A 27,842-nucleotide genomic window follows, 5' to 3' on the forward strand; every position below is an offset into this window, starting at 1 on the left:
GCGCTACATTTCAAAGTTGCATAACTGAACTTAAAACGCGGTTGGGCAAAATTCTGTCTGAATACTTCTCTGATATCTTCTCAAGCCAAAAGGCCCAGGATATTACTAAGGGGCCAGAATCCCACATAGGGGGATGGAGCAGAGTATCCGCTAAATCGGCTTTAGTACCAGATTTCAACGTAATCCGATAATCTGCTTTCTTTTCAGACTGGCATTGATTTCTTGCGGTGGGTTGTAGTTGTCATCAGTATACTTTCTTTTTAAATTCAGCTCTGAAATTTATGTTATTGTCTTTGTAATTGGCTTTCCTCTAAGCTGATGCATTCTTAGCTGCTGTTTAGTTGATATCGACCACCATTTACATCCATTAACCTCCCTCCAATTTTTGGCGATTATCTGCCTAATTGATATGCAAATTGGGGGGGAGTGGAACGGCATAAGTGTTTTCATAAGATGCAGTAATGGCCACCAGCTTGGACGGCTTTAAAAGAAGATTAGACAAATTCACGGAGGACAGGGCTATCAATGGCTACTAGCCGTGATGGCTGTGCTCTGCCACCCTAGTCAGAGGCAGCATGCTTCTGAAAACCAGTTGCCGGAAGCCTCAGGAGGGGAGAGTGTTCTTGCACTCGGGTCCTGCTTGCGGGCTTCCCCCAGGCAGCTGGTTGGCCACTGTGAGAACAGGATGCTGGACTAGATGGGCCACTGGCCTGATCCAGCAGGCTGTTATGTTCATAACCATTTTAGTTAAAAATTACGTAGGGTTTTTTTTTGCTTAAAAAAGCCAGCAGGTTGGCAATTGCGAAAGCAAAAAGAGCAACAAAAAAAGGCGGATCGGAAATGAAAGTTGGACTCTTGGAATTCAAGCAGATCAGAACTGAGTAGCGAGCCCAATCCCCAGTCCCACAGCACTATTGGGTTTCCTCCACTTTTAATTCAGAAGTGGGATTCTGTCTGAAATTTGGGGGTTCCTCTGCTGGGCTGGTCTCTGCCTTTTACTCATGAGGCTGGACAGGGCACCTGATTCCATATTCTGGGCGAGGCTGGGACAGCCTGAACAGGGAAGCAGAGCTTGCAAGAGCTGGTCCTTGATTCCCCAGAGGAGTTGCAAATCCAAAGCTGGGGAAGAGAGAGCCAGCTTTTCATCTGGAGTCGATTTTCCTGTCAAGCCAGACAGCTTGGATCCCTCCTACGTGCATCCATCTCAGGCAGCTGCTTTCAGGTGTCTCGGAGACCAGGAGGAGTCGCACAAGGGAACGGGCTTCTGGAAGCATCAAGGTCTGGGCAGGGGGTTCCTTCGTCTTGCATCGGTGGAGGAACAGGTGAGCAGGCTGAGGAACTCTTGCAGAGGGCGGGGGACAGAGGGTGGGAAGGTGATGGGTTCGCAGTGGGTGAATTGAAAAGGTCTTTTTAAGCCTTTCCAAATAAGGAAGGGGCTGCGACCCTTTGCTTTTTTCTGCCCCTCTCCTCGTCTGCTGCAGCTGTTAGCGACACAGACTCTGGTGAGGCAAGGGTGGGCAACTGCAGGCGTCACAAACAGCAATGGTGGCTTGCTCCGTTTCCCTGGGGCCGCCGATTTGACGACGCACGCACAAAGTTGACTGCGATTACTGTGGTGTTTAGATTGTAAGCTCAGCAGGGCAGGGACCTGCTGTTTGATCTTTTGAACAGCGCTGTGCATATTGATGGTGCTTATAATGCTAATTTATTATTTATTTATTTAATTTAATTTTTATACCACCCATAGCGAGGCTCTCTGGGCGGTGTACATCAAATAATCAAATGATAATCAGGCATGGGTAGAGGCTGCTGAACTGTGACTCCCATCGTCCCTGGCCATTGGCCATGCTTGCTGGGGCTTGTGGGGTCATAGTTCAGGCCAAAGGTTCCCCATACTTGTGGGCAGTCTACAGTGAGCGGAACCACATCAGTTGTGAGAGTGAAAATTAGGGATGGAGGAGGAATTTGGATCGGTTTGCATTTAAAGGCAATTAATTTCTGAAACAATATGAGAACTTAAACATGGCCATCCTTTAACTTGTCTGGATTTTGCAGCGCAGTTCTCTGACAAAGGGATGTGTGCAAAAAAGGCACATGCTGGGGTAAAGCGGTCAGGCAGGCAGGGACTGTCTTCTTTTTCCCCAAGACAGTCTATAAGCCACCCCGTGAGCTTTATCAGCTGAAGAGTAAAGATGCTTTCATAGAATCATAGAAGAGTAGAGTTGGAAGGGGCCTATAAGGCCATCAAGTCCAACCCCCTGCGCATGCAGGAAATGCTTTAAAATGCTTTAAAATAAATAAAGAAATGCATGCATTACTGAAAGAGAGCCCTGCAGCAGTGGGCGTAGCTTGGTGGTAGAGCACCTGTTCTGCATGCAGAAGGTCCCAGGTTCAATCCGCGGCATCTCCAGGCGGGCTGGGAGAGTCCCCCTGCAGAGCTGCTGATACTGACCCATGATCTGATTCCGTATAAGGCAGTTTTCCTATATATGGTCCTATTTGGGCCTGGGCCCAAAATTCCCCATCTGTGCTTTACAAGGGCAACCTAGATCAAGGCAGCTGGACAGCCATCTGTTGGGAATGCTTTGATTTGGATTCCTGCATTGTGAAGGGGGTTGGACTGGATGGCCTTATATGCCCCTTCCAACTCTACTGTTCTATGATTCTAAGCAGCTACTGCAGGAAAGTGTCTCTGCCAAGGTGTAAGTCTTGGGCTGTGTACGTTCCATCCATTTCAAACATTTGGCTTCGCCCAAATAATCTTGGGAACTGTAGTTTGTTGAGGGTGCTGGGAATTGTAGCTCCGGTCACATCCTCACCATCCATTTCAAACATTTGGCTTCGCCCAAATAATCTTGGGAACTGTAGTTTGTTGAGGGTGCTGGGAATTGTAGCTCCGGTCACATCCTCACCATGCATTTTAAACACATGGCTTCCCCCAAATAATCTTGGGAACTGTAGTTTGTTGAGGGTGCTGGGAATTGTAGCTCCGGTCACATCCTCACCATGCATTTTAAACACATGGCTTCCCCCAAATAATCTTGGGAACTGTAGTTTGTTGAGGGTGCTGGGAATTGTAGCTCTGGTCACATCCTCACCATGCATTTTAAACACATGGCTTTCCCCAAATAATCTTGGGAACTGTAGTTTGTTGAGGGTGCTGGGAATTGTAGCTCCGGTCACATCCTCACCATGCATTTTAAACACATGGCTTCCCCCAAATAATCTTGGGAACTGTAGTTTGTTGAGGGTGCTGGGAATTGTAGCTCCGGTCACATCCTCACCATGCATTTTAAACACATGGCTTTCCCCAAATAATCTTGGGAACTGTAGTTTGTTGAGGGTGCTGGGAATTGTAGCTCTGGTCATATCCTCACCATACATTTCAAACACATGGCTTCTCCCAAAGAATCCTGGGAATGTAGTTTGTTAAGGGTGCTGGGTATTGTAGCTCTCTGAGAGGTAAACTACACCTCCCAGGACTAACTGTGGGAATTAATATGCCTTCAATGTGCTTTAAATTAATGGTATGTACGCAGGTGTTAGAACTGCACCCTGTTTTTGATGGGCAAAACAGCAGAGGCCATAAACCAAAGTGACAAGGAAGAGCTTCACCTGTTTAAATTCTGCCTCTCAGGCTGCCATTAAAAGGCAGGGGAGTGGAACCAGTTGAAACAAGATAGCAAACCCCATCTGGAGGGCACTTTGACCAACTTAAGGTGTGCATGTGACAGCATAAGATAACACATCTGTTGGGATGTGCCAGAGGCAACCGAGGTGCACCCTGCAGAGGTAGGCGGCTGAGCGAGAGAGGTGGTGCTTGGGAAAACCTTCTTCCCAGGCAGTTTTGCAAGTGAAAACAGGATCAGGGCGACAATGTAGCTGGCTGAGAAGGATGATTAGTTTGCATACTGCTACTCCTGTGGCTGATGTCCTGAACATAAGAACCGCCTTGCTGGATCAAACCAAAGGAGTCCATTGAATCCAGTTTCCTGTTCCCAACCGTGGACAGCCAGATGCCTCCGAGAAGCAAAATGCTGTATGACAGCATGCTAAGCCATTTCCCCCCTCTCTTTAAACAGTCCGTCCTAATTCCACATAAATATAATGGTCAATTAGAAAGAAAATGCTAAAACGCAAACAAGACTTCAGAGTGAATAAACAACAGATGCTATTTTCTTTAATCCTTTTTTTCCCCTTCCAAGTGACTCAGGGTGGCTCTATATATATACCTAGGGAGGTGGTGTGCTCTCCAGTGCTGGAAGCCACCTGTCGGGCATGCTTTAACATGGATTCCTGCTTTGAGCAGGGGGTTGGACTGGATGGCCTTATAGGCCCCTTCCAACTCTACTAAACTATGATTCTACATGTACATACATACATACATACAGAGTTTAGAAGATTACTTTTAAAAAGTAATAAATTACAGTTACACTTACATGGCCCCCCAAAAGTAGTAATTACCGTTACAATTACAATTGCTCTGAAAGTAACTGATTACTTTTACTCAATAGTAATTGCTACAATTACATTTTAGTTACTTTTAAAAAAAAATTGCCTACAAGGTGCTGGCCTTGGCTGCTGCACATCTAAGTAGCCTAAAACAACATTAAAAATAAGCACACACAAACATAGAGGGTAGTAGAATATTTTTTTTTTTATCCGTAAGATTAACAGAATGGCATAACAGAATCTCACATCCCCTCACCCCACCCCCAGCATGATGATACCCCAACACACATATTTTTTGTATATATATATTGCTTCCAGCTCTTTTCTCCTTCCACTCCTGTCAATTTTTAAACCATTGTTTTCTCCACCCCGTCTGGCTCTCCACCTCCTCCCTTGTCGCCTCCTAAGCCCCCATAGAGCATGAAGGTAGAACGACGCTGCACAGAAGCCCAATTTGAAGCACATGATTTTTATTCACAAATCAGAGGAGCAGAAGACTTCCCCTGCTCCCCCCCAAGTAACGCGCAAAAGTAATGCTGGAAACATTACAATTACTCCTCAAAAGTAATGAAGTTACTACTCGTTCTGTTACCAGCAAAATGTAATAAAGTTACCCACTCGTTACTCAAAAAAGTAATAAATTACAAGTAATTCGTTACTTGTAACTAGTTACTTCCAAGCTCTGCTTAAGGGAACCCAGCTGCAATGCGTGGGTATGCACACGCCCACTTAATGGATGCATTTAGAGATTCAAAGACACATGAAACATCACAACTAGCTTGGCTCCCTGTAGATATCACGACACAGTGAGACACGGTGAGACCAGAGTTCAATTTCGGAGCCCCCCTCGTAATTCTCGTCTCCGCTTTTATTTTACCTCCGCTTGGAGGCGTGGATTATTTTCTCTCCATAAACAGCCTATGACCTTTAACTATTGTATAACATCACGTACATACATAGTACAACAGCATTATCTACGTGGCAATATGCAGGCAGTTATTTAACCACTACAGATGTCAGTATCGTTTACAGCCATAAAGTTAACCACATCCTGTTTTTCCACTGGTCAGATCGCAATGTCTTGAGAGATAGTGTACTGAGAACAGCAGCGTGGTTTGCCAACGTATGCTGTTCATTCAGTCCACCCCACATCTCCCCCTTTTTTATTTTTTAGCAAAAAGTAATTACTACGTAATGGTCGCGGAGCAACAGGTGTACACGTCTGGAAAAGGTATTGTAAAAAACAGCATAAGCCTATACTTAAAATGAGTAAAAGAATAGCATATCTAAGAATCTGACTTAGCCATCCAGTGGGCAGCCAACTCCAAAGCCACTGCCACCAAGTTGTAGGGGCGTCCTGCAAAATGTTATTAGCTAGATCCTTCAAGTTTTTTACCTGTGTTCTGATTTCAAAACTGTTGTCAGTTAAATTAAAACAGCACATATTCTTTATAGTTTCGCACCCCAACTGATGTTGTAATAGCAGGTAATCTATAGCTGCACGATTATCCAAGATAGCTTGTCTTAATATACCCTGCTCTTCATTTAACAAAGCAATGGCTCGAGAGGTGGCATTTATCATCTTAACATAATTACAGGCTAATTTATGTAATTGATTGCTGTTACTTACTGCCAATGCAGGAAGTCCAACAAGGGAGATGGCTAGTGATACACTTTCTGCTTTATTAAGCAATTCCACCTTGTCATTACAATCAGCCGGCATGGCAACAGCTTCTCTTTTCCTACGTTGGGCTAGCAACTCCCTTTTATGAAGGAAAATGGGAACCAGTCGACTCAGGCAACAGATGGTATCAGAAATATTAGCGGGAACATAATTAAAAGTGGTTTCTCCACATGTCCAAAACCATCCACCTGGTAAAGGAATGTGTCCGTACATACTGGATATGTTAATGTGCTGTGTACAATTCCATGTGGGTCTCCCAACCTTTAGACATCCCTTCTGCACCTTATGTCGACTACAATTAACCATCCGAGCACACGTATTATTAATGGAATTTGCAACATGTGATGTAAATAATTGAAAAGCATTAACAGGCAGCTGGAAGGTTGGAGTTCCCCAATTCGAAACAGTATGATATTTAATCTCTGAAGTATTCATGAACCGCCCAAGTCCTGTAATGTTCCCAATATCCCCAGGTGCTTTGCATACGGGTATTAAACATGTTCCCAACATACCCATTTCCTGTACATGTTCAGTCATGCAAAAGTCACTCACATTTGTCATTCTTGCTAACTGAACCCAGATATTGTGTTGAAACCGCATCCCCAACTCCTGCCCCAACCTGTCAGCCCCGGCGCTTCCTAAAATCCAACAAATGCAAAGTACAAAAATAGAATTTGTATTTAAAGACGCAATTAAAGCAAGAATGGTATTCTCAGTTGTCTTGTCCACCCCGGCTTGTTCCATTGCTTTTTCTGCTTGTGTTGCCAAGTTCTTTATTTGGCCCCAAGTCACGGGAGGTTGCGGAACATTCCGACCACGCTTCCTGGAAGACATCCCAGTATCCTGAAGTTGCAGAGAAAAATTAGGGATGGGATTCTTAAGATTATCGTGCCAGGACATCGTCTTTCCAGGGCCGGATACACCTAGCAGGTACCCACACAGGACCGTCAGGCGTAGACACAGCCGCGTAACCTCGACCCCACGTTATAAGCGGAACTGGGCCTTTCCACTCTGGATTTGGTAGTTGCCGAAACTGCACCCGCGGGGCAGGTAGAGACTCCGACTGCTGAAAATGCCGCTGCGCTCGAGTAGAAAAGGAAAAATGAGTATTGGGAGATTGAGACAAATTTAAATGATTAATGGTAAACAACACTTGTGCCAGCCACTCCTCTTTGGTGGCCAATCCCAGTGGTACTCCTCCTTTTTGTTTTTGTTTAAGCAAATGCTCTTTAAGGGTACGATTGGTACGTTCGACGACAGCTTGACCTGTAGAATTATAAGGAATACCAAACAAATGTGTAATGGACCACTTAGTGCAAAACTGTGCAAATTGCTGTGAAACATATGCAGGACCATTATCAGTTTTTATCGTCTGAGGTTGGCCCATGATGGCAATAGAACGAATGACATGATTAATAACATTCTTAGTTTTTTCCCCTTTCTGAGGAGTTACCCATATGTATCCGGAATATGTATCTACTGTAACATGCAAATACTTCCATGGGGAGAAAGTAGGAAAATGTGTAACATCCATTTGCCACAACTGGTTAACTATGAGACCTCGTGGGTTCACTCCTGGTTCTGGGGATAGAGTTAACTGTGTGCATTGGGGACATTGTTGAATAATGGCAGAGGCTTCCTGGGCAGTAAGATGGAATTGCTTCTGGAGTGCTTTAGCATTTTGATGATGAAGGGCATGACTTTCTATGGGTGTGCAAAGGAGGGCACGAAGAGCCTGATCAGCATATTGATTACCTTCTGTTAACAATCCTGGGAAAGGTTGATGACTGCGAATATGAAATATAGCAAATCGACAAGACCGAGTATGTATGAGTTTTTGAAGTGTAAGCATAAGAGCAAGTAGATTAGTGTCCAGCATGGGAGAGACATAACTACCGGGTAATGCAAGTACAACATTCTTAACATAAAGACTATCGGTAATAATGTTAACCTCCTGATCTGCAAAAGTCAACAGCGCCATACTAACAGCGGCCAACTCAGATCTCTGAGCGGAAGTTTGGGGTAAGGTGAAAATTGTCTTCCAAACCCCCTGCTCGTGCCATGCAACAACCCCTCTAGTTGGACTGCCATCAGTATAGACCGTGACCGCAGGTAAGGGTTGTAAACTGATTACAGATTGAAACTGGATAGGAATTTTTTGTGTAATTTGAAGCCGTGGATCTGATGAGGAACGACATGAAATTGTGCCCAAATAAGAGACTAAAGCCCATTGAAGGTCATCAGAAAGCGCAACAGCATTTTCCCATGTGTAAAGTTTAAGAGGCAACGAAATTTCAACCGGATCGATACCTAATAATTGCCTTGATCGTAATCGTGCTTTTTGGATTATTTCTGCTGCTTGCATTGGCAAAGTTGTGATAGATGACTTTGGTGTATGGGCTAAGTAAAGCCACTCTATTATATGTGTAGCATTGGAGCCTGACTCCTGAGTGAGTGCAGCAAAAAGTTGGCTTCCATCAAATAAAACAAATAAAATCAGTGGTTTATTCAATATTTGTCGATCCACCCAAATAGCTTTTAACGTTGTAGAAACTAATTCTAGGGATTGCCTTGCCTGTTCCGTTAAAGTAATAATATCTGCAGGTTGACGTCCTTGTTTTAAACATTCAAATAAAGGCCCCATGTCTTGAGTGGTAAGTTTACAATATGGTCGAATCCAATTAATAGAACCCAAGAATTGTTGTAGTTCTACATAAGTTGGCTTCATTGACAAAGTAAGACAGGGCAATACAGGAGTGGAGTAGGATTGCATTAATTTATGTCCTAAATACAGAAATGGTTCTTTGAGTTGTACCTTTTCAGGGGCAATCTGCAACCCTGACTGTGACAAATGATCAGTAAGGTGTTGTTGCCACATAGATGGGAGGGTTCTCCCAGCCACCAAGATGTCATCCATATAATGGTAGACCAATAATGTAGGGTATTGAGCCCGAAAGGGTCGCAGGGCCATGTCTACAAACTGTTGACATAGGGTTGGACTATTTAACATGCCCTGAGGTAGCACTTTCCATTGATATCGTTGCGCAGGGCCAGAGTTATTATATACGGGAACAGTAAACGCAAATTTCGGTGCGTCTTGCGCTTGTAACGGTATTGTGAAAAAGCAATCTTTCAGGTCTATAATAGCTAAGGAATAGTCATATGGAATTAAATTTGGATTAGGCGTCCCACATTGTAGCGGACCCATGGGCACAATTAATTTATTTATTTCTCGTAAATCATGTAAGAGCCTCCACTTTCCAGATTTCTTTTTAATCACAAACACTGGGGTGTTATAAGGGCTATTACTTTCTGCTATATGATCAGCTTCCAGTTGCTCCTTTACCAGTTGGTGCAGAGCTTCTAATTTTTCTTTGGGTAAGGGCCATTGTTCTACCCAAATGGGTATGTCTGTCTTCCATTGTAAAGGAAGAGCTGCCTTTTGTTGGCTAATCATTAATAACAATGGTGGTCTGGAATTGCTCCAGTAAATCCCTTCCCCACAGATTTACTGAAATGTCCAAAATACAAGGGCGAATGTGGGCTATACGATCACCATCAAGAGCAACAACTTGTATCCAATCCTTACTCCGTTTTGAATCCTGAGCTCCGCCCACTCCCCACACAGAAGGGGCCACTTCTACTGGCCAAGAGGATGGCCAGTTATGTTCAGCAATTACTGTGACATCTGCCCCAGAATCTATAATACCTTCAAAAATAACATTGTTTAAACAATACTTACGAACCGGTTTCTCCCTGGTCACTTCTGCCAGTACTGCAGCTACCTGTGGATGGAAAGGATTACCTGAAATACTCACACTCGGCGATTTCGTCCTTGTAGATCCGAATCCACCAGTACGTTTTTGGGAGGAAGTGTTCGATGTGAAAAGACGATATGGCAATAACAATAGTTGCGCAAAAGAATCTCCCTTCTTCAACTGAAGGGGAAGGTGACTCCAATACTGAATATAAATAATTCCCTGATAATCAGAATCAATAACACCAGGTACCACCATTATATTATTCTTGGAAGCAGAGGATCGCGGTAGTACAAGGCCTACGGTGCCTTCTGGTAAAGGGCCAGTGAGTGTGGTAGGCATTAAAAGAACTGCTCCAGGCAAAGGAACATCTTTTGACTCTGCATGTATTAAATCAATTCCAGCGCTTCCTTGAGTAGCAGGGGTGGGTACACTTCCTTGAGATTCGGGGCTGGAAGCCTGCCCCAAGTTCAGTTTCCCTCAATAGGACGGGAAGACACATTGGTATTGGTAGTGGGAGCTGAACGACACTGATTAGCCCAATGATAACCCTTTTTACATTTCGGACAGATTTTCTTTGGCCGGTTTGTAACAGTGCCCCCACCTTTAAATGCTCCTCCGCCAGGAGCCCGACATTCCCTTCTGAAATGACCAGGCTTTTGACAATTAAAACAATTGCCTGTAGGTTTGTTACCCTGTCTTAATGCCCCAGCTAACAATGTCATGGCATGAACATGTGTACCTACCTCTGCACAAGCTTGAATCATGTCTCCCAATTCATATTGCGGTCTATGAATAATGTTTTTCAAAATCTTTTTACAGTCTGTGTTAGAATTCTCGTAAGCTAATTTTAACAATAATTCCCCTTGTGCCTGAGGGTTATCAACCTGCCGTGTCAGAGCCTCTTTCAAACGGTCAACAAACTGAAAATAGGGCTCTGTTGCTTGCTGCCGTACATTCGTAAAAGAACGTAAGGGTTCTTTCCCAGCAGGCACCTTTTTAAATGCTTTCTGTATACACTCAGCAGTTCGATGAAATGCGGCTTCAGGCAATACCCCTTGTTGTGCTATGGTAGCAAAATTACCTGACCCATAAATTTGCTCGGGAATGATATTAGCATCCCCAGCTGCTATAGCAGCATGTCTAAATTCTTGGTCCCAAACTACATATTGCGAAGGAGTCAAAATCATCCTAAAGAGATCCTTCCAATCTTGAGGGATCATGTTATATCCAGTAGCTACTCCTTCCAACATCCCTTGTACATAATTAGCCGTAATCCCATATTCTCTTACTGCCTTATTTATTTCTCTAATAACAGAAAACGGAAGAGCTGTCCAAGTTGCTATGCGATTATTAGCATTATTAGGATCTGGCTGATATGTAACGGGAAAAGCTGAAATTGTACCCTCCCAGTCTCCCATTTCTTCCATAGATAATAATCCTGAGGCTGCAGCCTGAGCTATGGCTGCTTTAACCTTCCCAGTAACCTGTTCTTGTTGGACTGGAGGGCTATATGGAGGAGCATTTACAAATTTCTCAATATCCTTTTCAGGTGTAGGTAAAGAAAGTTGGGGATAAAGAGGAGTTTTCTGGTCAGAATTGGCAAACAGCGATGTCTCTTTTATCCCTAAATGACTAATGGCCTCAGCACACTTTTGCCATAATAAGAGATGGTGAATAGGTGCTCTTGGTTCTTCATGTAATTTTCTCCCTATCTTTATCCAATCTGACTGACGTAGTGATCCTTGCTCTGGATACCATGGACATTGACATTGAATTGTTTTTAACAATGATTCAATGTGAGAACGACTTATAAAAGCTGAGGTATCCTGTTTTAAAATTTTTTGTAGCTCTTGTGCATGAACCTTCTGCTGAGCTGACAATTCCCCCCCCATACTCACGAATGGGAGCTGTACGCTGAGGTGCACCGTTGGCTGATCCTGCCAGTGGGTACGAGGGTGTTTGTTCTGAATCACGTCGAGGTCACCAGATGTAGATATCACGACACAGTGAGACACGGTGAGACCAGAGTTCAATTTCGGAGCCCCCCTCGTAATTCTCGTCTCCGCTTTTATTTTACCTCCGCTTGGAGGCGTGGATTATTTTCTCTCCATAAACAGCCTATGACCTTTAACTATTGTATAACATCACGTACATACATAGTACAACAGCATTATCTACGTGGCAATATGCAGGCAGTTATTTAACCACTACAGATGTCAGTATCGTTTACAGCCATAAAGTTAACCACATCCTGTTTTTCCACTGGTCAGATCGCAATGTCTTGAGAGATAGTGTACTGAGAACAGCAGCGTGGTTTGCCAACGTATGCTGTTCATTCAGTCCACCCCACAGCTCCCTCTGAGGTATGGCTTGCCAGCAGCTTCTTCATAAGTCCTGTGACAGATTTCCCTACCAGATTAGCATAAGGAATGGCAAATTGTCTCATATCAGATGTCAGGCAAGGTTGGGGAAGAAAACAGATTCAGTTTGCATTAGGGATGGGTGAGGAATTTGATTCGGTTCATACTTTAAGTTGAATTTATCAAGTTTGCACTGTCTGAAACAATATTAGAACTGAAACTCAGCCTTAGAAATACACATTTCTCCGAATTTTGCAATGCAGTTCTCCAACCAAACAATGGTTACAAAAATGCATATATTAGGGGGAAAGGTGCACAAAATGAATATATGAGTGAAAGTAACAAGACAAAAATTGCATTATATTGGGATAAATTGCTTGCAAAAATGTGTACGTTAATCAAAGCTGCCTAGAAAAAGGTGTTTATTAGGAGAAATTCGCACTAAAATGCTGAGGAATGTTCATGAGGATTTTCCTCCCCCAAAAATGCACAAACTGTTGCAGAGATGTGGAGAACCGAATTTAGACTGGAAAGATGAGAAACATAGAGAACACAAATTTGACAGACCTTTCCATCCCTCGTTTGCATTTAAAGGCAAGCCTATCTAATTTGCACTTTCCCCAACAGTACATAAACCAAAACACAGCCATCCCTCCAAATGTGCAGCGTCCTATGAGCCAATCAGCACGAAAGGTGGAATGTGTTAGCCACTGAGAAGAGTCTTCTAACATGCTTCCTTGCCTTTTCCTGCTGATGGGAGCCAATCAAGAGTGAAAAGAGGTGAGTCAGCCACTGGGAAGACTCTTCTCAGTAGCTAACACACTCCCCTTTTGTACTCATTGGGTCCTAGGGACATCTGCAATTGTGGGAGAAAGCGCATGTGGGAAGGACTGAAGAGTGTGGAGATGACGACAGAAAGCAAGCAAGCAAGCGACGGGTATAGCTGTGAGGGGGCCTGGCATGACTATTATGAAGGGACCCTGCGCGTCTGAATTTGCCCCTACAATCCTGCTGTGCACGCGCCCAGAAAGAAGTCTTGCCTTAAATACTGTTTGAGCGCTGCCTTCCCCACCCCACCAAAACACTGAAACAGGGTTTCAAAGCTGATGGAAAAAGTGGCTAGGATTGAGGTGATGACGGGTAAATTGGAAACTGTGACCAAACAAGACTCTTCCTGTCCTGCCCTCCCCCATTTTTGTTTCAGGGACGCCTTTCTGGACTGTGGCATTGATCGTACCAAGCTGTGCAACCATGTGGCTGGGAGGAGCTGTTTGTTTCTTGCTTCTCCAGTGGATGAGCGCTGTGGCAGGTGAGTGGGCAGGTAGCATAGATTAGCCATTGATAATAAGTTTGACCTTAGCAAGAGAAGTAAGGCCTGAAGATGTGCTGATTACCTCTCTGTTCTCCTCTCCCCACCCCACCCCAGGCTTCCAGCTTAGATGGCTTCAATAAGCCCCCGGAGTAAAGGTTCAGAAAAGGGCAACCCAAACGATCAAGGGGATGGAGCAACTCCTCTGTGAGGAAAGGTTGCCGCATTTGGGCCTCTTCCCATGAAAACCCTATGAACATATCCCAAAAAGATTCATAGGGTTGCCATAAGTTGTAATCGATTTGAAGGCATATAACGACAACAGGTCTAGAGAAGAGGCGAGTCAGAGGCGACATGATAAAAGGGTATAAAATTATGTGCGGCACAGAGAACGCGGACAGAGAGAAGCTTTTCTCCATCTCTCGTAAGGCCAGAACTTGTAGACATCTGATAAAGATGAATGTTGAAAAATTCAGGACAGACAAAACATCTTTGCGCAGCACATAGCTAAGCTATGGAATTCTCTCCCACAAGAGGCAGTGACAGCGACCACCTGGGAGGGCTTTAAAAGAGGATTAGACCAATTCCTGGTGGATGAAGCTAGCCACAGCTACTAGCCACAATGGCTATGTCCTGCTGAGGCACAGTAGGCACAGTGCCTAGGGCCCATGATACTTTCAGGGCCCCCCGTTAACGTTTTAATTTCTTTTAAAATCAGAAGAAGAACAATGAACTTTTAGGGTTGAAGAAAATGTTTTAATTTTTTTCTCACATCAGAAAAAAATGAAACTTTTAGGGCCCACGAAAATATATTAAATTTTGCCTAAAACAGAAGAAAAATAAAATGTTGAAGTATTTAAAGTTATATCAAAAATAATTTTTAATATTGATATTATTATGGAGGAAGGGGCCCACGAAAGCAACAGTGCCTAGGGCCCACAAAAGTCATAATGCGGCCCTGGTCCTGCCTCCTTGATCAGAGACAGTATACTTCTGAATACCCATTGCTGGAAACCACAGGAGGGGAGAGTGCTCTTGCACTCAGGTCCCACTTTCGGGCTTCCCATTGGAGTCATCCAGTTGGCCACTATGAGAACAGGATCCTGGACTCAATGGGCCACTGGCCTGATCCAGCAGGGCCCTTCTTATGTTCTTAGAGCAAGACCCCAGAAGGTATTACTCTGTTTCTGTTACAGTGTTGCTGGGCTAAGTAGGAACAGAGCTTTCGTGTCCGGAGACGATGAAAGGGTCAGTGATTACCGTGCTGGACAGCAAAGGGGCTTTCGAATGGAGATTTAATATTGCAAACAAGTTGTTGAAATATCGCACATGGGTCATTGGCTACAGGTTGCTTTTTTTAAAGAAAAAATACTGGTTTTCTCCCAGAAAGGATACATCTGGGGTGGAAAAAAATATATGAGGTGGCTAGATGCTGCAGAAACCTTGCATGTATGAGGAGCATCGATGATCTGACAATTAACAGCCGTCTGGAAACGCCTTATATCCTCAGCCACTCTTTGCTTTTATTATGAGAAATAATTGCAATGATTATTGAGCATCCAGCTTCATGTGGCTGCTGATTCAGCAGAGTTTGCCTGATGACAGAAGGCATCCTGAATCCTTGCTGAGTTTTACCTCTCTGTTTTCCCAAACACCAGCATTTTCCTTTGTTCCTCCAGGGGGCCGTCCATGCTCTGCCAGGAATTTTGGGCATGGCTCACCGGTGTGCGTATGTGGGGATTCCTACTGTGACATGTTGGAGCCTGTCTCCCTGCTCCCCCTGGGCTCATACATCAAGTATGAAAGCAACAAGGCAGGGTGGCGTATGGAGAAAAGTGAAGGGGTCCTTCGCAGTGACTTTCCAGAAAAAGGTGGGCTTGTCTACTGTTTAAGTCTGTCTCTATTTATTTATTTATTTATTTATTCTATTTCTATGCCGCCGTTTGGCCAAAAGGCCCTCAAGGCGGCTCACAAGGTTGTGGCTCTGCAGGACACTAGGGCTACTTGTTTCCCTGGCACTCCTCCAAAAAGCTCCTTAGAAGTGGTGCAAGTTAATTCCCTCCCATTGGAAGGGCAAAACAACAACAAAACAAAAGAGAATAAACTACCAACCCCACCACTTCCTGCCCTGCTTGCCCCAGATCTCTGCCCCCATCCCTTCTCCTCCAAGAAAGTGCTCTATGCTTTGCAATCCCCACTCCCTTTTTCTTATATACGCCACAAAATTTCACAGCTGGAGCTTAAGCAAATTGCTTATTAGAACTACAAAGGATTTATAGTTTTAAAGTAGTAGTGGTGAGCCTTCTCCTTGATATGCTGGTTATGTGTGTGCAGAAAGTAGGAAAAATCTGCAGAACTTGGATTCTAAACCAGACTCGCTTGATTCTATCAGGGTGGCTCAACCCAGTTTGGATCATGAGTCTACTTGTAGTTAGAATCTGCAGATCTCATGCTGAGGTGGTCTGAGAACTCCAATGCTACCTCTACCTATTTTTTTTTAATGGTTTCCTTTTAGAAAGCTCCAGCATGCAGCCTTTCAGCCAGTCACAGCCTACAGCAGCCAGCACAGGGGGCTTCTTGCCACCATGCACGTTGACCAGAACAGAGGGGTCCCCTTGTGAGAGACGGGACCCGAAGACTCTCAGGCACTCTGAGGGAATTGCATGGGGAAAAAACTGGGGGAAGTCAGTTTTTTTCTCCACAATTGCCCCTGAAAGTGAGAGAAAACCACCGAGTCCCGTTGCTCCCAGGGGGGCTTGCTTTATTTTACTCAAAAGTGCAGTACTCTACGTAGTACTCGCTCACTTTTACATGTATATCGTAAGCTTCCTCCAACAAGCTCAAGCTTAACACAGTCTGTTTAACCCTTACAACAGCCCTGCGAGGTAGACTAGGCTTGAGAGATGGCGACTGGAGAAGAGACGGTTAAGGGGGAGACATGATAGTCTTTAGGCATCCAAAGGGCTGCTGTGCAGAGGACATCAGATCTACAACGCACATTTAAAGCACATCCAACGCACATTTAAAGCACATTACTTCCCCCAAAGAATTCTGGGAACTGTGGTTTTCCTTTCACAAAGCTTCAAATTCCCAGCACCCCGCACAAAACTACCATTCCCATGATTCTTTGGGGGAAAGTCACATATGTTAAATGTGCATTGGATGTGTTTTAAATGTACAGTGCGGATCGTCACTTTCCAGAGGGCAGGCCTCAGACCAATGGGTGGAAACTGCAAGGAAGTAGATTCCCAGTAAATATTAGGAGGAAGGTCCTAAAGGCAATAGCCGTTCACAGTGAAGCTGACTGCCTCAGGGGCATTGCGGACTCTCCTTCTCTGGAGATATTTAAGAACAGGCTGAATGGCAGTGTGTCATGGGTAGGGATGGGTGGGAATTTCTATTCAGTTCGCATTTCAAGCAGAATTTATCAAATCCGCAATTTCCAAAACGATATGAGAACTGAAACACAGCCATCCTTCGGAATTCACATTTATTAGAATTTTGGGATGCAGCACACCAACTAAACAACTTTCACAAAAATGAATATATTAAGGGAAAGTGTGCGTTAAAAAGATTACATGAGTGAAGATAACGTGCAAAAAGGCATGAACTGATGAGAGACGGCTTGCAAGAATGTATACCTTTGTCAAATCTGCCTAAAAAAAATGTGTTTATTTGGAGAGATTCGCACTAAAATGGTGGAGAATTTTTATGGTTTTTTAAAAAAAATTCGCAGATCGCTGTTGAAATGTAGAGTACTGAATTTAACATTGGAAAAGAGAAACGAAAAGTTCTTACCACCCCTAGTCATGGGGTCCCATAGTTGCATCCTGCACTGCAGACACTGCAAAGAGGAGGGCTTAGATTTGATCAGAGCTTCCCCAAACCTTTTTACACCACCACCCCCAGACCACTCAAAAACTGCTGAAGGCCTCGGCAGACCACGTCATGATTTTTTTTCTGCCTGTTGTAACAATTGCAATGTGCTGTAGCAGGTGCTGTGTGGTTTTTTTGAACTGCATTTGCATTGCTTCCTTCATTGTTTAAATGCTGCGTTTTGTAATATTACAGTTTGAATTCCATAAATGAGGAAATAATGATGTACAACCATAGTGTGAAATCAGATACTTATTGCGACAGAGTAGGAAGAAATATTTATATAAGCATGACTGTCAGATGTTTATTATTTACACAACCTAAGGATATTTATAGTGCAATCCTATGTTTGTTTACTCAGAAGCAAGTTCAATGGAGCTTACTCAAACAGGGAAGCGTGCACAGAATGCAACCTGGTGATAAGGAACTTCACCCACTCAACCCAAAATTCAGAAACTTGCCACTTTGAGCTGTTTTGCAACTGTTTATACTTGTTTTTATGGTTATTGGATTTGAAAGGGATTTATTTCTTATTGTGAGCTGCCTTGGTTTCCAGTCGGCAACCCTACCCTCACTCTGTTGGAAAGACTCCATATTATACACACACAGTGGAGATGTACAAACACATACACCCCATATAATAGTTTATTGTCAAAACCAGTTGGTCAATGCAGAACATTTTTTAAAACCAGTATTCGTTTCCTACATAATAAAAGTAGTGATACCTAAGTAAGCCCTGCCTAATTGCTTTAAAAAATAGGATTGGAGGTGAAGAGAAAGATTTACAACACAAACACAATTCTTCGTTATGTTCAGTCACAAGTCCCATTAATTTACAGCACAATCTTGATCGTGTCTACTCAAAAGTAAGTTCTATTGAATTCAATGGGTTTATTTATTTATTTATTATTTATTTATTCAATTTATATACCGCCCCATAGCCGAAGCTCTCTGGGCGGTTTACAACAGGTAAAAAACATCTGACATACAATTAAAACCTCATATTAAGCAGTTTAAAAATAAGTTAAAAATATCAGGAATTAAAACATAATTAGCATTGCAGCTTTACTCCCAGATAAATGAGTATAGGGTTAAAGCTTCGTATTGGGAAGGTTTTCAAAACATTGCCCTCTTCAACAGCCCAGGAAAATTGTAACTTATTTTCTCTCTTGTGTGCAGGAGACAAAAGACTGAAAGCTATATACTTACTCAATTTATGAGATTTTCAGACAAGCAAGAAAAAACAACCATTTTCTGGGCTTGCAATGGGGTCTAGCTACTGCCTTGTCAATCACAACCTTGACTTCATTTATTGGCTACAAACCTGAAAGGGTGGGGTAATAGCAGCCAGCTATGAGTTCATTTAACAGAAGTTGCGGGGGGGGTGACATTTTGGTGTATATCTCTTGAACCAGACCACCTAGAAACTTAATTTTTTTTTTAAATGAGAACTGAGAGTCTGATGATTAAGGTTACTCACCTGGAGATCTGGAGAAGGCCCCCAAAATCTGGAGTCTCCAGGTGAAAATTGGAGACTTGGCAAGCCTAGACCGCACCCCTGGGAATGATCAAGCAGTGCTATCTTGTAAACCACTGTCCTTCTTCTCTTAACTAGATGCTGTCACTCTGAAACTCAAGACATCCCAGAAGTATCAAAAAATCAAGGGCTTTGGAGGGGCCCTCACAGATTCGGCTGCCATCAATATCCTGTCTCTATCCCCAAAGGCCCAGACAAATCTCCTCAAATCCTATTTCTCAGAACAAGGTAAGTGCCGCAAGATGGGTAGTAGCAGAACTAACACGAATTTTGCAGCAGATCAACATGAGGAAATAAAACCACCAGAGGCTCACAAATCTTTCTGGTGTGACTTAAAGCTAGATCCACACCAGACATTTATTCCACATGAAACAGTCATGCCTTCCCCCAAAGAATCCTGGGAAGTTTCTTTTGTGAAGGGGGCTGAGAGATGTTAGGAGACCCCTGTTCTCCCTCAAAGAGCTCCAGTTCCCAGAATTCTCTGGGAAGAGGGGCTGACTGTTAAACCACTCTGGCCGTTAGAGCTCTGTCAGGAGGAGTCTCTGAATAACACTCACTTAAGTGGAATAAATATCTGGTGTGGATGTGGCCCTATTATTCTCGCCGAGCTACAATTCTCCGAGAGGTTTCACATAAAATCATGCATAAAATCACACATCGCAGAAATGTGGAGGTCTTCTCCGTAATGCTGGTCCCTGTGCCTTTTGATCCACTTTCTCCCAGGGATTGAATACACCTTGATCCGTATCCCCATGGCTAGCTGTGATTTCTCCGTGAGGCTGTATACATACGCTGACTCCGAGAATGACTTTGAGCTGAAAAACTTCAGCCTGACTGAGGAAGACACCAAGATGAAGGTGAGTGTGTCTGGGCTGAGTCCAATGATGGAGATTCTGGTCCCTTCCAGGGATGGGGCAGAGATTCAGTTCCATTTGAATTTGAACCTAATTTTTAACTTCCCAGAGCAATATGTCAGGTGTGGGGAGCTTTTGGCCCTCTCGATGTTGCGGAATGACAACTCCCATCAGCCCCAGCAAGCATGGCCAATGGCCAGGGAAGATGGGAATTGTAGTTCAGCCGCTGCTGGAAGAGCCAAAGGCTTCCTGCACCTACAACAGGTGAAACGAAACACAGCTATCCTTCCTTCTCCAGATTTTGTGGTGTAGTTCTTCCACTAAATGTGTGCAAACATGAATTTACTAGGATAAGGTGTGCCTAGAAATGCATATATTCGTGACAATAGCAAATGGTAACGCATTATATTATAGAAAATATAGATGTTTGGGGAAATACGTTTTGCCAAAATATGCATAAAAATGGCATGCAAAACTGTATATTCAGGAGAAAGTCAGTGTAAAACGCTGATAGATTTTCATGAGGATGGTGCCGGCTGGAACTGATGGGAGTTTAGGGATGGAAGAATCTGTAAAGTTCAAGTTTCTAATTTTCCTCATCTTAAATTCAGTTCTCCAAGTTTCTCCAGCAATTTGCATCTTTTTTAAAAAATCCTTGTGAAAATATCTCAATATTTTAGTCTGAATTTCTCTTAATAAACACAATTTTGTTCACAGTTTTTACTATTATACATATTTTTGCAAGCAATTTCCCCTAGCAGAATGCATTTTTGAATGTTATTTTCACTCGCAGATTTATTTTTATACACATTTACCCCTAATATATGCAGTTTTGTAAATTGTTTGGCTGGAGAACTCAGAGTTTGGAAAAGTTACTTTTTTTGAACTACAACTCTCATCAGCCCCAGCCAGCTTGGCCACTGGATTGGGCTGATGGGAACTGTAGTTCAAAAAAGTAACTTTTCCCGGCTCTGGACTGCATTGCGAAATTCGGGGAAGAGCAAATTTTGAAAGATGGCTGTGTTTTGGTTCTCATACTGTTTCCCAAAGTGCGACTCCGATCAATTTGGCTTTAAATGAGAACTGAATCGAATTTCTGCCCCATCCTTAGGAGTCGCTCAGCAACGTCCAGAGGGCCAAAGGTTCCTCTCCCTACTCTGCCCCAATCTTCTCTATGCTCTTCCACTGAGCGATGGCCCCTTCCTTTAAGACAGGGATGGGGACGCTGGTGCCTTTTGGAATGTTCTTGAAATCCAGCTCCCGTTAGCCCCTGCCAGCATGGCCAGTGGTCAAGCATGATGGTAACTGCAGTTCAACAAGTTTCAGGGACTCCAACTCCCATCATCCCCCAGCTAGCATGTTCAGTGGTCGAGAAGGATAGTAGTTGTAGTTCAACAATGTTCTTGGACTCCAACTCCCAGCAGCCCCTTGCCAGCATGGCCAACGGTGAGGAAAGGTGGGAGTTGTAGACCAGCAATACAGTACTCTAGAGGGCCCAGGGTACCCTGCCTTACAACATTAGCTTGTTCTCTTTGCAACTTGGCAAGGCTTGTTGAAGTCGGGCTAAGCATGATGATGCTAAAGCAACGTTCCACATCCCCTCCTCAGATCCCCATCCTTCACCAGGCCCAGGCAATAGCTACAAAGCCCCTCGTTCTCTTCGCCAGTCCCTGGACCTCTCCGGTGTGGCTGAAAACCAACGGGGCCATGACGGGCCGTGGGACCCTCAAGGGGAAACCGGGAGACAAGTATCACAAGGCCTGGGCCAACTATTTCGTCAGGTAATGACGATGTTCACCGTAGGTGTCGTTTTCTTCCCTTGTATTGAATGAATGGATGAATGGTTTATTGCAAGCACAGGCCATCACAAACATCTTTTGGGAACCGAATTCCATAGATTAACTATACGCCATTTGAAGAAGTCCTTCCTTTCGTCTGTCCTGAATCTTCCAACATTCAGCTTCATTGGATGTCCCCGAGTTTTGGTCTTATGAGAAGACCTTTTTTCACAATCCACGTTCTCCAAACCGCACATAATTTTATAGACCTCTTTTGCTCACTTCCTCTACATTGGCCTGGGCCTAGCGTTGTTGCAAGGCATTGTGGGAGAAAAATGGCAGAAGACATGAGGAGACAATTCTGTAGAAAGTGGCCTTCTTTTCCTCAGGGGCATGAGAAAAATAAAAATCTCGGGGGGGGGAAGTCTTCTGAGACATTTTGGCTCAGAGCTCCTGCTAACATAGACCATCGTTCTTCTTTACAGGTTCTTAGATGAATACGCCAAGTATAACTTGACTTTCTGGGCTGTGACTGCGGGGAACGAGCCGACGGCTGGAGACATCATCTTCTACCCCTTCCAGTGTCTGGGCTTCTCTCCTGAGCACCAGCGGGACTTCATCGCCCAGGATCTGGGGCCTGCCTTGGCCAACAGTTCTCATAAGGGCATCGAGTTGATCATTCTTGATGACCAAAGGGTGATGCTCCCTTACTGGGCTGAAGTGGTGAGTGGGCCACTCTGATAGAACCTGAACAGTAGCATTTACTTTCTTCTTTATTTTCCTGAGGCCTGCCTGATGTTCATATTCTGTGCCCTGAAAAGCTGAAACCTCCAAAAACATTTTGGAAACTTTGTCAGTTGGCTACACATCTAGACCCTTCTTAAGAGATTGTAATCAAATTTGACATGATGGTTCCTGTTTCTGTCAGTGTTTGGATACAAATGGATGCCATTTTGAATCAAGATGGCTGATGGAAGGGGCAGGTTTTTGTCTGCGTTGGGTAACAATTGGATGCTATTTTGAATCAAGATGGCCAATGGAACCTTTCGAAACTGCACTGGTTTTATCCAAATTTGGCATGGTGGTTCCTAAGACCAAGGAGCAAGCTTTTCTTTTATGCTTGGATACAGTTGGCCGCCATTTTGAATCAAGATGGTGGAAGGAACCTTTCAAAACTGCGCTTTTGAATTCCTGAGCAACACTGGGTACGAGGCTGCTATATTTATTTATTTATTTATTGCACTCTGGGGGGTTTACAACAATCAAAAACATTAAAACAAATACATAATTTAAAAACATATTTTAAAAACAATTTAAAACACAATTTTAAAATTCAAAACAATATAAAAACAATTTAAAAACACATGCTAAAATGCCTGGGAGAAGAGGAAAGTCTTGACCTGGCGCCGAAAAGATAACAGTGTTGGCGCCAGGCGCACCTCATCAGACAGATCATTCCATAATTGGGGGGCCACCACTGAGAAGGCCCTCTCCCTTGCTGCCACCCTCAGAGCTTCCCTTGGAGTAGGCACCCGGAGGAGGGCCTTTGATCTTGAACGTAGTGTATGGGTGGGTTCGTATCGGGAGAGGTGTTCCATCAGGTATTGTGGTACTTGTGTGTCTATAAGAACAAAAGTGGGACCGACAACAAAATGTTGCAAAGTGGAGTGCTCTTCTTGAGGGACCCAGCCAGCCAGAACACTCCATTCCACCCCCCCCCATGTTTTCCATTCTTTCCCCCCAAACAGTCAGCATTCCATACCCACTGCTCAGTACTCACTGGACTGTTCAGGGCTTTCCCCCCCTCCTTCCCCTTCCCTCCTTTTCCTAATCGGTGAAGGCTGGTCCACCGGGGCTAGAGGGGCACTGCCCTACCGACCTCAGTATGTCCCCAGCCAGTGGCACCGGCCTGCCTTCTTACATACCACCAGTCCAGGGGGTAGCCCTACCTCTCAGCTTCCTCCTCCTCAGTCTCAGTAGAACTCAACAGGGGGGGGGAGGACGGCGGCAACACGAGAATGAATTGGCTCCGCCTCTCATTGCTCTGGCTCCCCCTACTGCTGGGCCCCCAGCCTTCTGCCCCATCAGTCCCAATAGGCACCAGCCGCTGCAGCTAAATATTGTTTGTACTCCTGCAAACCTTGTGGAAGAGACTGCATTTGCAATGATTACGTATGATACAAAGAGCCTCAGAGGGCCAGGCTAAAGATCCATCCACTTCAACATCCTCTTTCTCACAGTGGCCAATCAAAGCTGCTGGAGGAAGGACATGTAACCCCTGCTAGAGGTCTATACTGATTGCTTCCAGTGGGCTTTTGAAATCAGGTGGCCTTAGGTTGCCTTGCCCTGCGGTAAGCAATTGCTAAAATCCTTTCTTAATAATCCAGGACAATGAATTAGACTCTCCCCCCCCCACCCCCTCACACACACACACTGTTACCCTACAGAGTGTGAAATTTGCACAGGGCCCACTAAAGCTTGCCAGCTTTGAAGTTGCTTTGAGGCTTCATTGATGTCATTTCCATTGTCCTCCATGAGGTCTAGAAACATGCCCACTGAGGGAAAGACAAAAAAGATAGAACCTGAGACTGTTAAGAACTCTTCAGGCTTGATGCTTGTGTTTTACTACCCCCTGTGTACTTTCAGGTTCTCAAGGACCCCGTGGCGGCCAGTTATGTCAAAGGAATCGGCATCCACTGGTATATGGATTTCCTGGCCCCCATCGACTTGACGCTATCCATCACCCACCACCTTTTCCCCAAGTACTACCTCATCTCCACCGAGGCCTCCACGGGATCCTACTTTTGGGAGCCCCGCGTGGTGCTGGGAGGCTGGGACCGCGGCAGCAAATACAGCCACAGTATCCTCACGGTACGGGTCCAGCTGGGATTGGTGCAGCATTCCACTTGCCCAGCCTCAAGTCATGGAGAAATTGTCTCTCCCTCCCCCTCCCCCCTTATCATTCTCCTCCTTATCTTCCTCTTTATGCTCCTCCTCCTCCAGAATCTCAACAACTACGTCACGGGCTGGACGGACTGGAATCTCGTCCTGGACATGAATGGGGGCCCCAACTGGAGCAAGAACTACGTTGACAGCCCGGTCATTGTGGATGCAGCCAACAACGTCTTTTACAAGCAGCCCATGTTCTACCACATGGCACACTTCAGGTGGGAGACAACGTGGCCCTTTAATGGCAGGCAGCTCATCCGCGGGAGGGCACTGAACTCAGGAGCTTGGGAAAGCCTCTGATCCAGTGGGTCAGCTTTTGTGTTAATGATATCTAACTTCTGCCACTTGCCTTCCCCCCCCTTTCATGTGCTAATGTAGCAAGTTCCTCCCAAAGGGAACCCAAAGGATTGGGATCCAAAACAGCAAGTGGACCAGCTTAGAATATTCAGCCTTCCTGCGCCCGGATGGCTCGGCTGCTGTCGTGGTCCTGAACAGGTGAGCTGATGGGCATGAGGTAGACGCAGGGCCACCACTGCAGGGCTGTTGTGCTGAAGGTGGAGCAGGCTCCAGGAAGGTAGATCCAGAAAGGAGGATTTGAACCCATGGGTGGAAAGTGCAAGGCAGCAAATTTCAGCTGAATATTTGGGACGGATGGGGGAGAAACTCGATTCCGTTTGCATTTAAAGCCAAATCTATCGAATTTGTACTTTCAAAAACAACATGAGAATCCAAACACAGCCATCCTTTGAAATCTGCACCGGGGGGGGTCACAACAATTTTAGAAATGGTTAAAAAACCACCTAAAATCACAAAATAGGGTGGGTCCTAAAAATATACGGCTCAGGTGTCAAAGGCCAGAGTCAAGAGGTGCATCTTCAGCATTTGCCAAAACCTTTACAGCAAAGTTGCCAGGCGCACCTCTGTGGGGAGGAAATTCCAGAACTTAGGGGCCACCACAAAGAATGCCCTCTCCCAGGCCACCACCGCCTCAAATGTCTGAGAGCGGTGGAGCTACTGAGAGAGCCCCCTCTGCTGATCTTAACAGCTGAGAGAGTCTCTAGGAAAAGAGGCGGTCTCTCGGATATTTGGGGCCTAAGTCGTTTAGGGCTTTGAACACCAGCATGAGCATCTTGAATTGGGCCTGGAAACGGGACTGATGGGAACTGAAGTCCAACACAATAATTGAAAAATGCTCCATTTCAGTGGGGCAGCGGAATCCGCTCTGGTTTTTAGTCCAAACTTTGCAGGAGTGACCCAAAATGCCGAAACCTGCCATGCCTTGAAAAGTGCTCAAAGTGCTTTTAGATATCATTGCATCCGAGTGTGTGAGTGCCTAGCGTCCTCCCAGGATGCCCTCCAGAACTATTCCCTGGTTCCAGCTTTTTTTCTGTCCTAACACACAGCTTGCTTATTTTATTTTTTTTTAACCCGCCCTCTTCCCCAGATCCCCCAAGGACGTGCCATTTGGAATCTATGACCCCGGTGTGGGCTACATTGAGGAGCTGGCGACTGCTGATTCCATCCAGACCTACCTCTGGAAGCGGCCCATGGAACGGGAGGAGAAGCCCGGTCCAATCAACGGCCTGTAAGAGGAGCCAGCCACCCCTCAACACGAAATGCTGGGTTCCCACGAGAAGGGTTAATGTTAGCAAGGGGGGAGGGTCAATGGGGGGGTGGCAGGGGTCCTGGGGATGGGCCTGCTGGCTCAGGGGAGAGGCCTGCATGAACCAGGACAACTGGGAACAGAGGGGGCAAACCCTAATCCTGCCTCAACCATTATTGGCAGAGTTAATAGCTCCGAATGCCATCCAGAGTGAAGGCCACCCTAAGCCAGCCCTCTCGTGGTGACATCCCTTCCACAGCGTTCTCCATGTCTTCCTGGTGAGCTTGTGCTCCCTTTCTTTCTCAGATGTTTTCATACAATAAACCACTTTTTTTTCCCTACAAACCCATCCACTTCCTGGCTTTCTTTCTTGGGCTTGTAACTGAGGAGAAGCCGACGGTTCATTGATGGCAAATGAGAAACATGAAAATACAAGGGGGGAGGCAGCGGCGGTTGGTGGCTCAATGTCCATGGGTCAGTGGAATCCCCTCCGGGTTTTAGTCTGAACTTTCAAGGAGCTGCCCAAGATGCTGAACCTGGTTTGCAAATAGGTTTCGGCTCCTTAGAAGGTTGAACTAAAACCCAGAGCGGATTGCACTGCCTCACTGACACAGACCACCAGTTGCCACTACTAGAGGCTGTGCCCCCTGCTTGCTTTGCTCACCAACACCACTCCCCCTGTGGTAACTCCTTAGACTAGGGCTGGGGAGCCTTTTTGGGCCAATTTTGACAGGTGGGCAGGGCAATCCACCTATGATGTCATTATGACATCACACGATTGACAGGTGGGTTGCCCCGCCCATACATCAAAATTGCTTGTGGGGTTCCCAAGTGCCTGCTGCTGTTTCAAAATGCTTCTTTTTTGCACTTCCTGTAGCATCAGTAGCATCAGTGGGAGGGGGGAGGAAACACACGGGGAAAAGTCCCCCTGCCCACCAGCGGCGGTAGCTGGGGGAACGGAGGGGAGACAAACTTAGACCTCTTCCTTTAACCACGCTGGCAGGCAAGGAGGAGGAAGGCAGCCAGTCGCGGTGCTGGCGTTTCATCACACTGTAGTTCACAGCGCCATCTGTTGGTGGCCACATGAATTACAATGCGATGGCAGCCTTATGCAAATATGGATATAGGAAATAGGAATGACTCAGAAGAATGCAAGGGAAATAACACAAAAGCAACCAACGTTATTAAGCAGCCATTGAAAGCGACAGCAGCAGTTTGGAACATGGATGGTTGATTCAGTTTGGAATGACTGACAAGCCACATTCTCGTGAAGCAATTTAGCAGAATTTACGCCCCTCTTAATTCTTCCCGACCATCCTTAATTCGCTGGTTGCAAGCGAGAGGCTCCTGTTCAAAGCAGCTTTGCTGAGATAAAAACCAGAAAGAAGAAAAGGTAACTGGACGGCGAGGAAGGCTAAATATAGAGATGGGGAAAAAATTAGGTTCAGCTCACCTTTAAAGTTACATTATTCACACTTTCTTAAACAAAACAGGAACTGAAACACAGCCATCCTTTGAAATGTGCCCTTTTCTGAATTTTGCAACAAAGTCCTCCAGCCAAGTAATGTTTACAAAAAATATATACTCGAGCCTAAAAATGCATCTACTGGTGAAAACAACATTACAAAATGCATACTATCAGGGGGAAATTGCTTTGCAGACATGTTTCTTAGGCAAAA

General features: G+C 45.0%; 1 protein-coding gene and 1 long non-coding RNA gene across 5 annotated transcripts; one reads left to right on the forward strand and one right to left on the reverse strand.

Moving 5' to 3' along the window:
• The first annotated feature begins 1,117 nt into the window (after positions 1-1,117).
• LOC133374952 (lysosomal acid glucosylceramidase-like) lies at positions 1,118-26,508 on the forward strand. Of its 4 annotated transcripts, XM_061606320.1 has the most exons (13): positions 1,137-1,322; positions 11,745-11,913; positions 12,885-13,037; positions 13,462-13,566; positions 15,246-15,437; positions 19,058-19,207; positions 19,703-19,836; positions 21,442-21,614; positions 22,097-22,334; positions 24,258-24,482; positions 24,615-24,778; positions 24,939-25,055; positions 26,005-26,508. In XM_061606320.1, exons 4-13 carry the CDS (start codon positions 13,509-13,511, stop codon positions 26,147-26,149), a joined length of 1,596 nt encoding a protein of 531 aa, XP_061462304.1. In that variant the 5' UTR covers positions 1,137-1,322; positions 11,745-11,913; positions 12,885-13,037; positions 13,462-13,508; the 3' UTR covers positions 26,150-26,508. The 4 variants fall into 4 exon arrangements, with proteins under 4 accessions (XP_061462302.1, XP_061462304.1, XP_061462303.1 ...); XM_061606319.1 differs by lacking the exon at positions 12,885-13,037; XM_061606322.1 differs by lacking the exon at positions 11,745-11,913.
• Positions 6,380-12,012, reverse strand: LOC133374953 (uncharacterized). The gene is made up of 3 exons (XR_009760027.1): positions 11,796-12,012; positions 9,879-9,921; positions 6,380-7,214 (listed from the first exon to the last, which is right to left on the reverse strand). It is a non-coding gene; the product is annotated as an uncharacterized LOC133374953 (long non-coding RNA).
• Positions 26,509-27,842: the final 1,334 nt, after the last annotated feature.

This window comes from Rhineura floridana, chromosome 22 (assembly GCF_030035675.1).
Source record: "Rhineura floridana isolate rRhiFlo1 chromosome 22, rRhiFlo1.hap2, whole genome shotgun sequence".
In the NCBI taxonomy this organism is placed as follows: domain Eukaryota; kingdom Metazoa; phylum Chordata; class Lepidosauria; order Squamata; family Rhineuridae; genus Rhineura; species Rhineura floridana.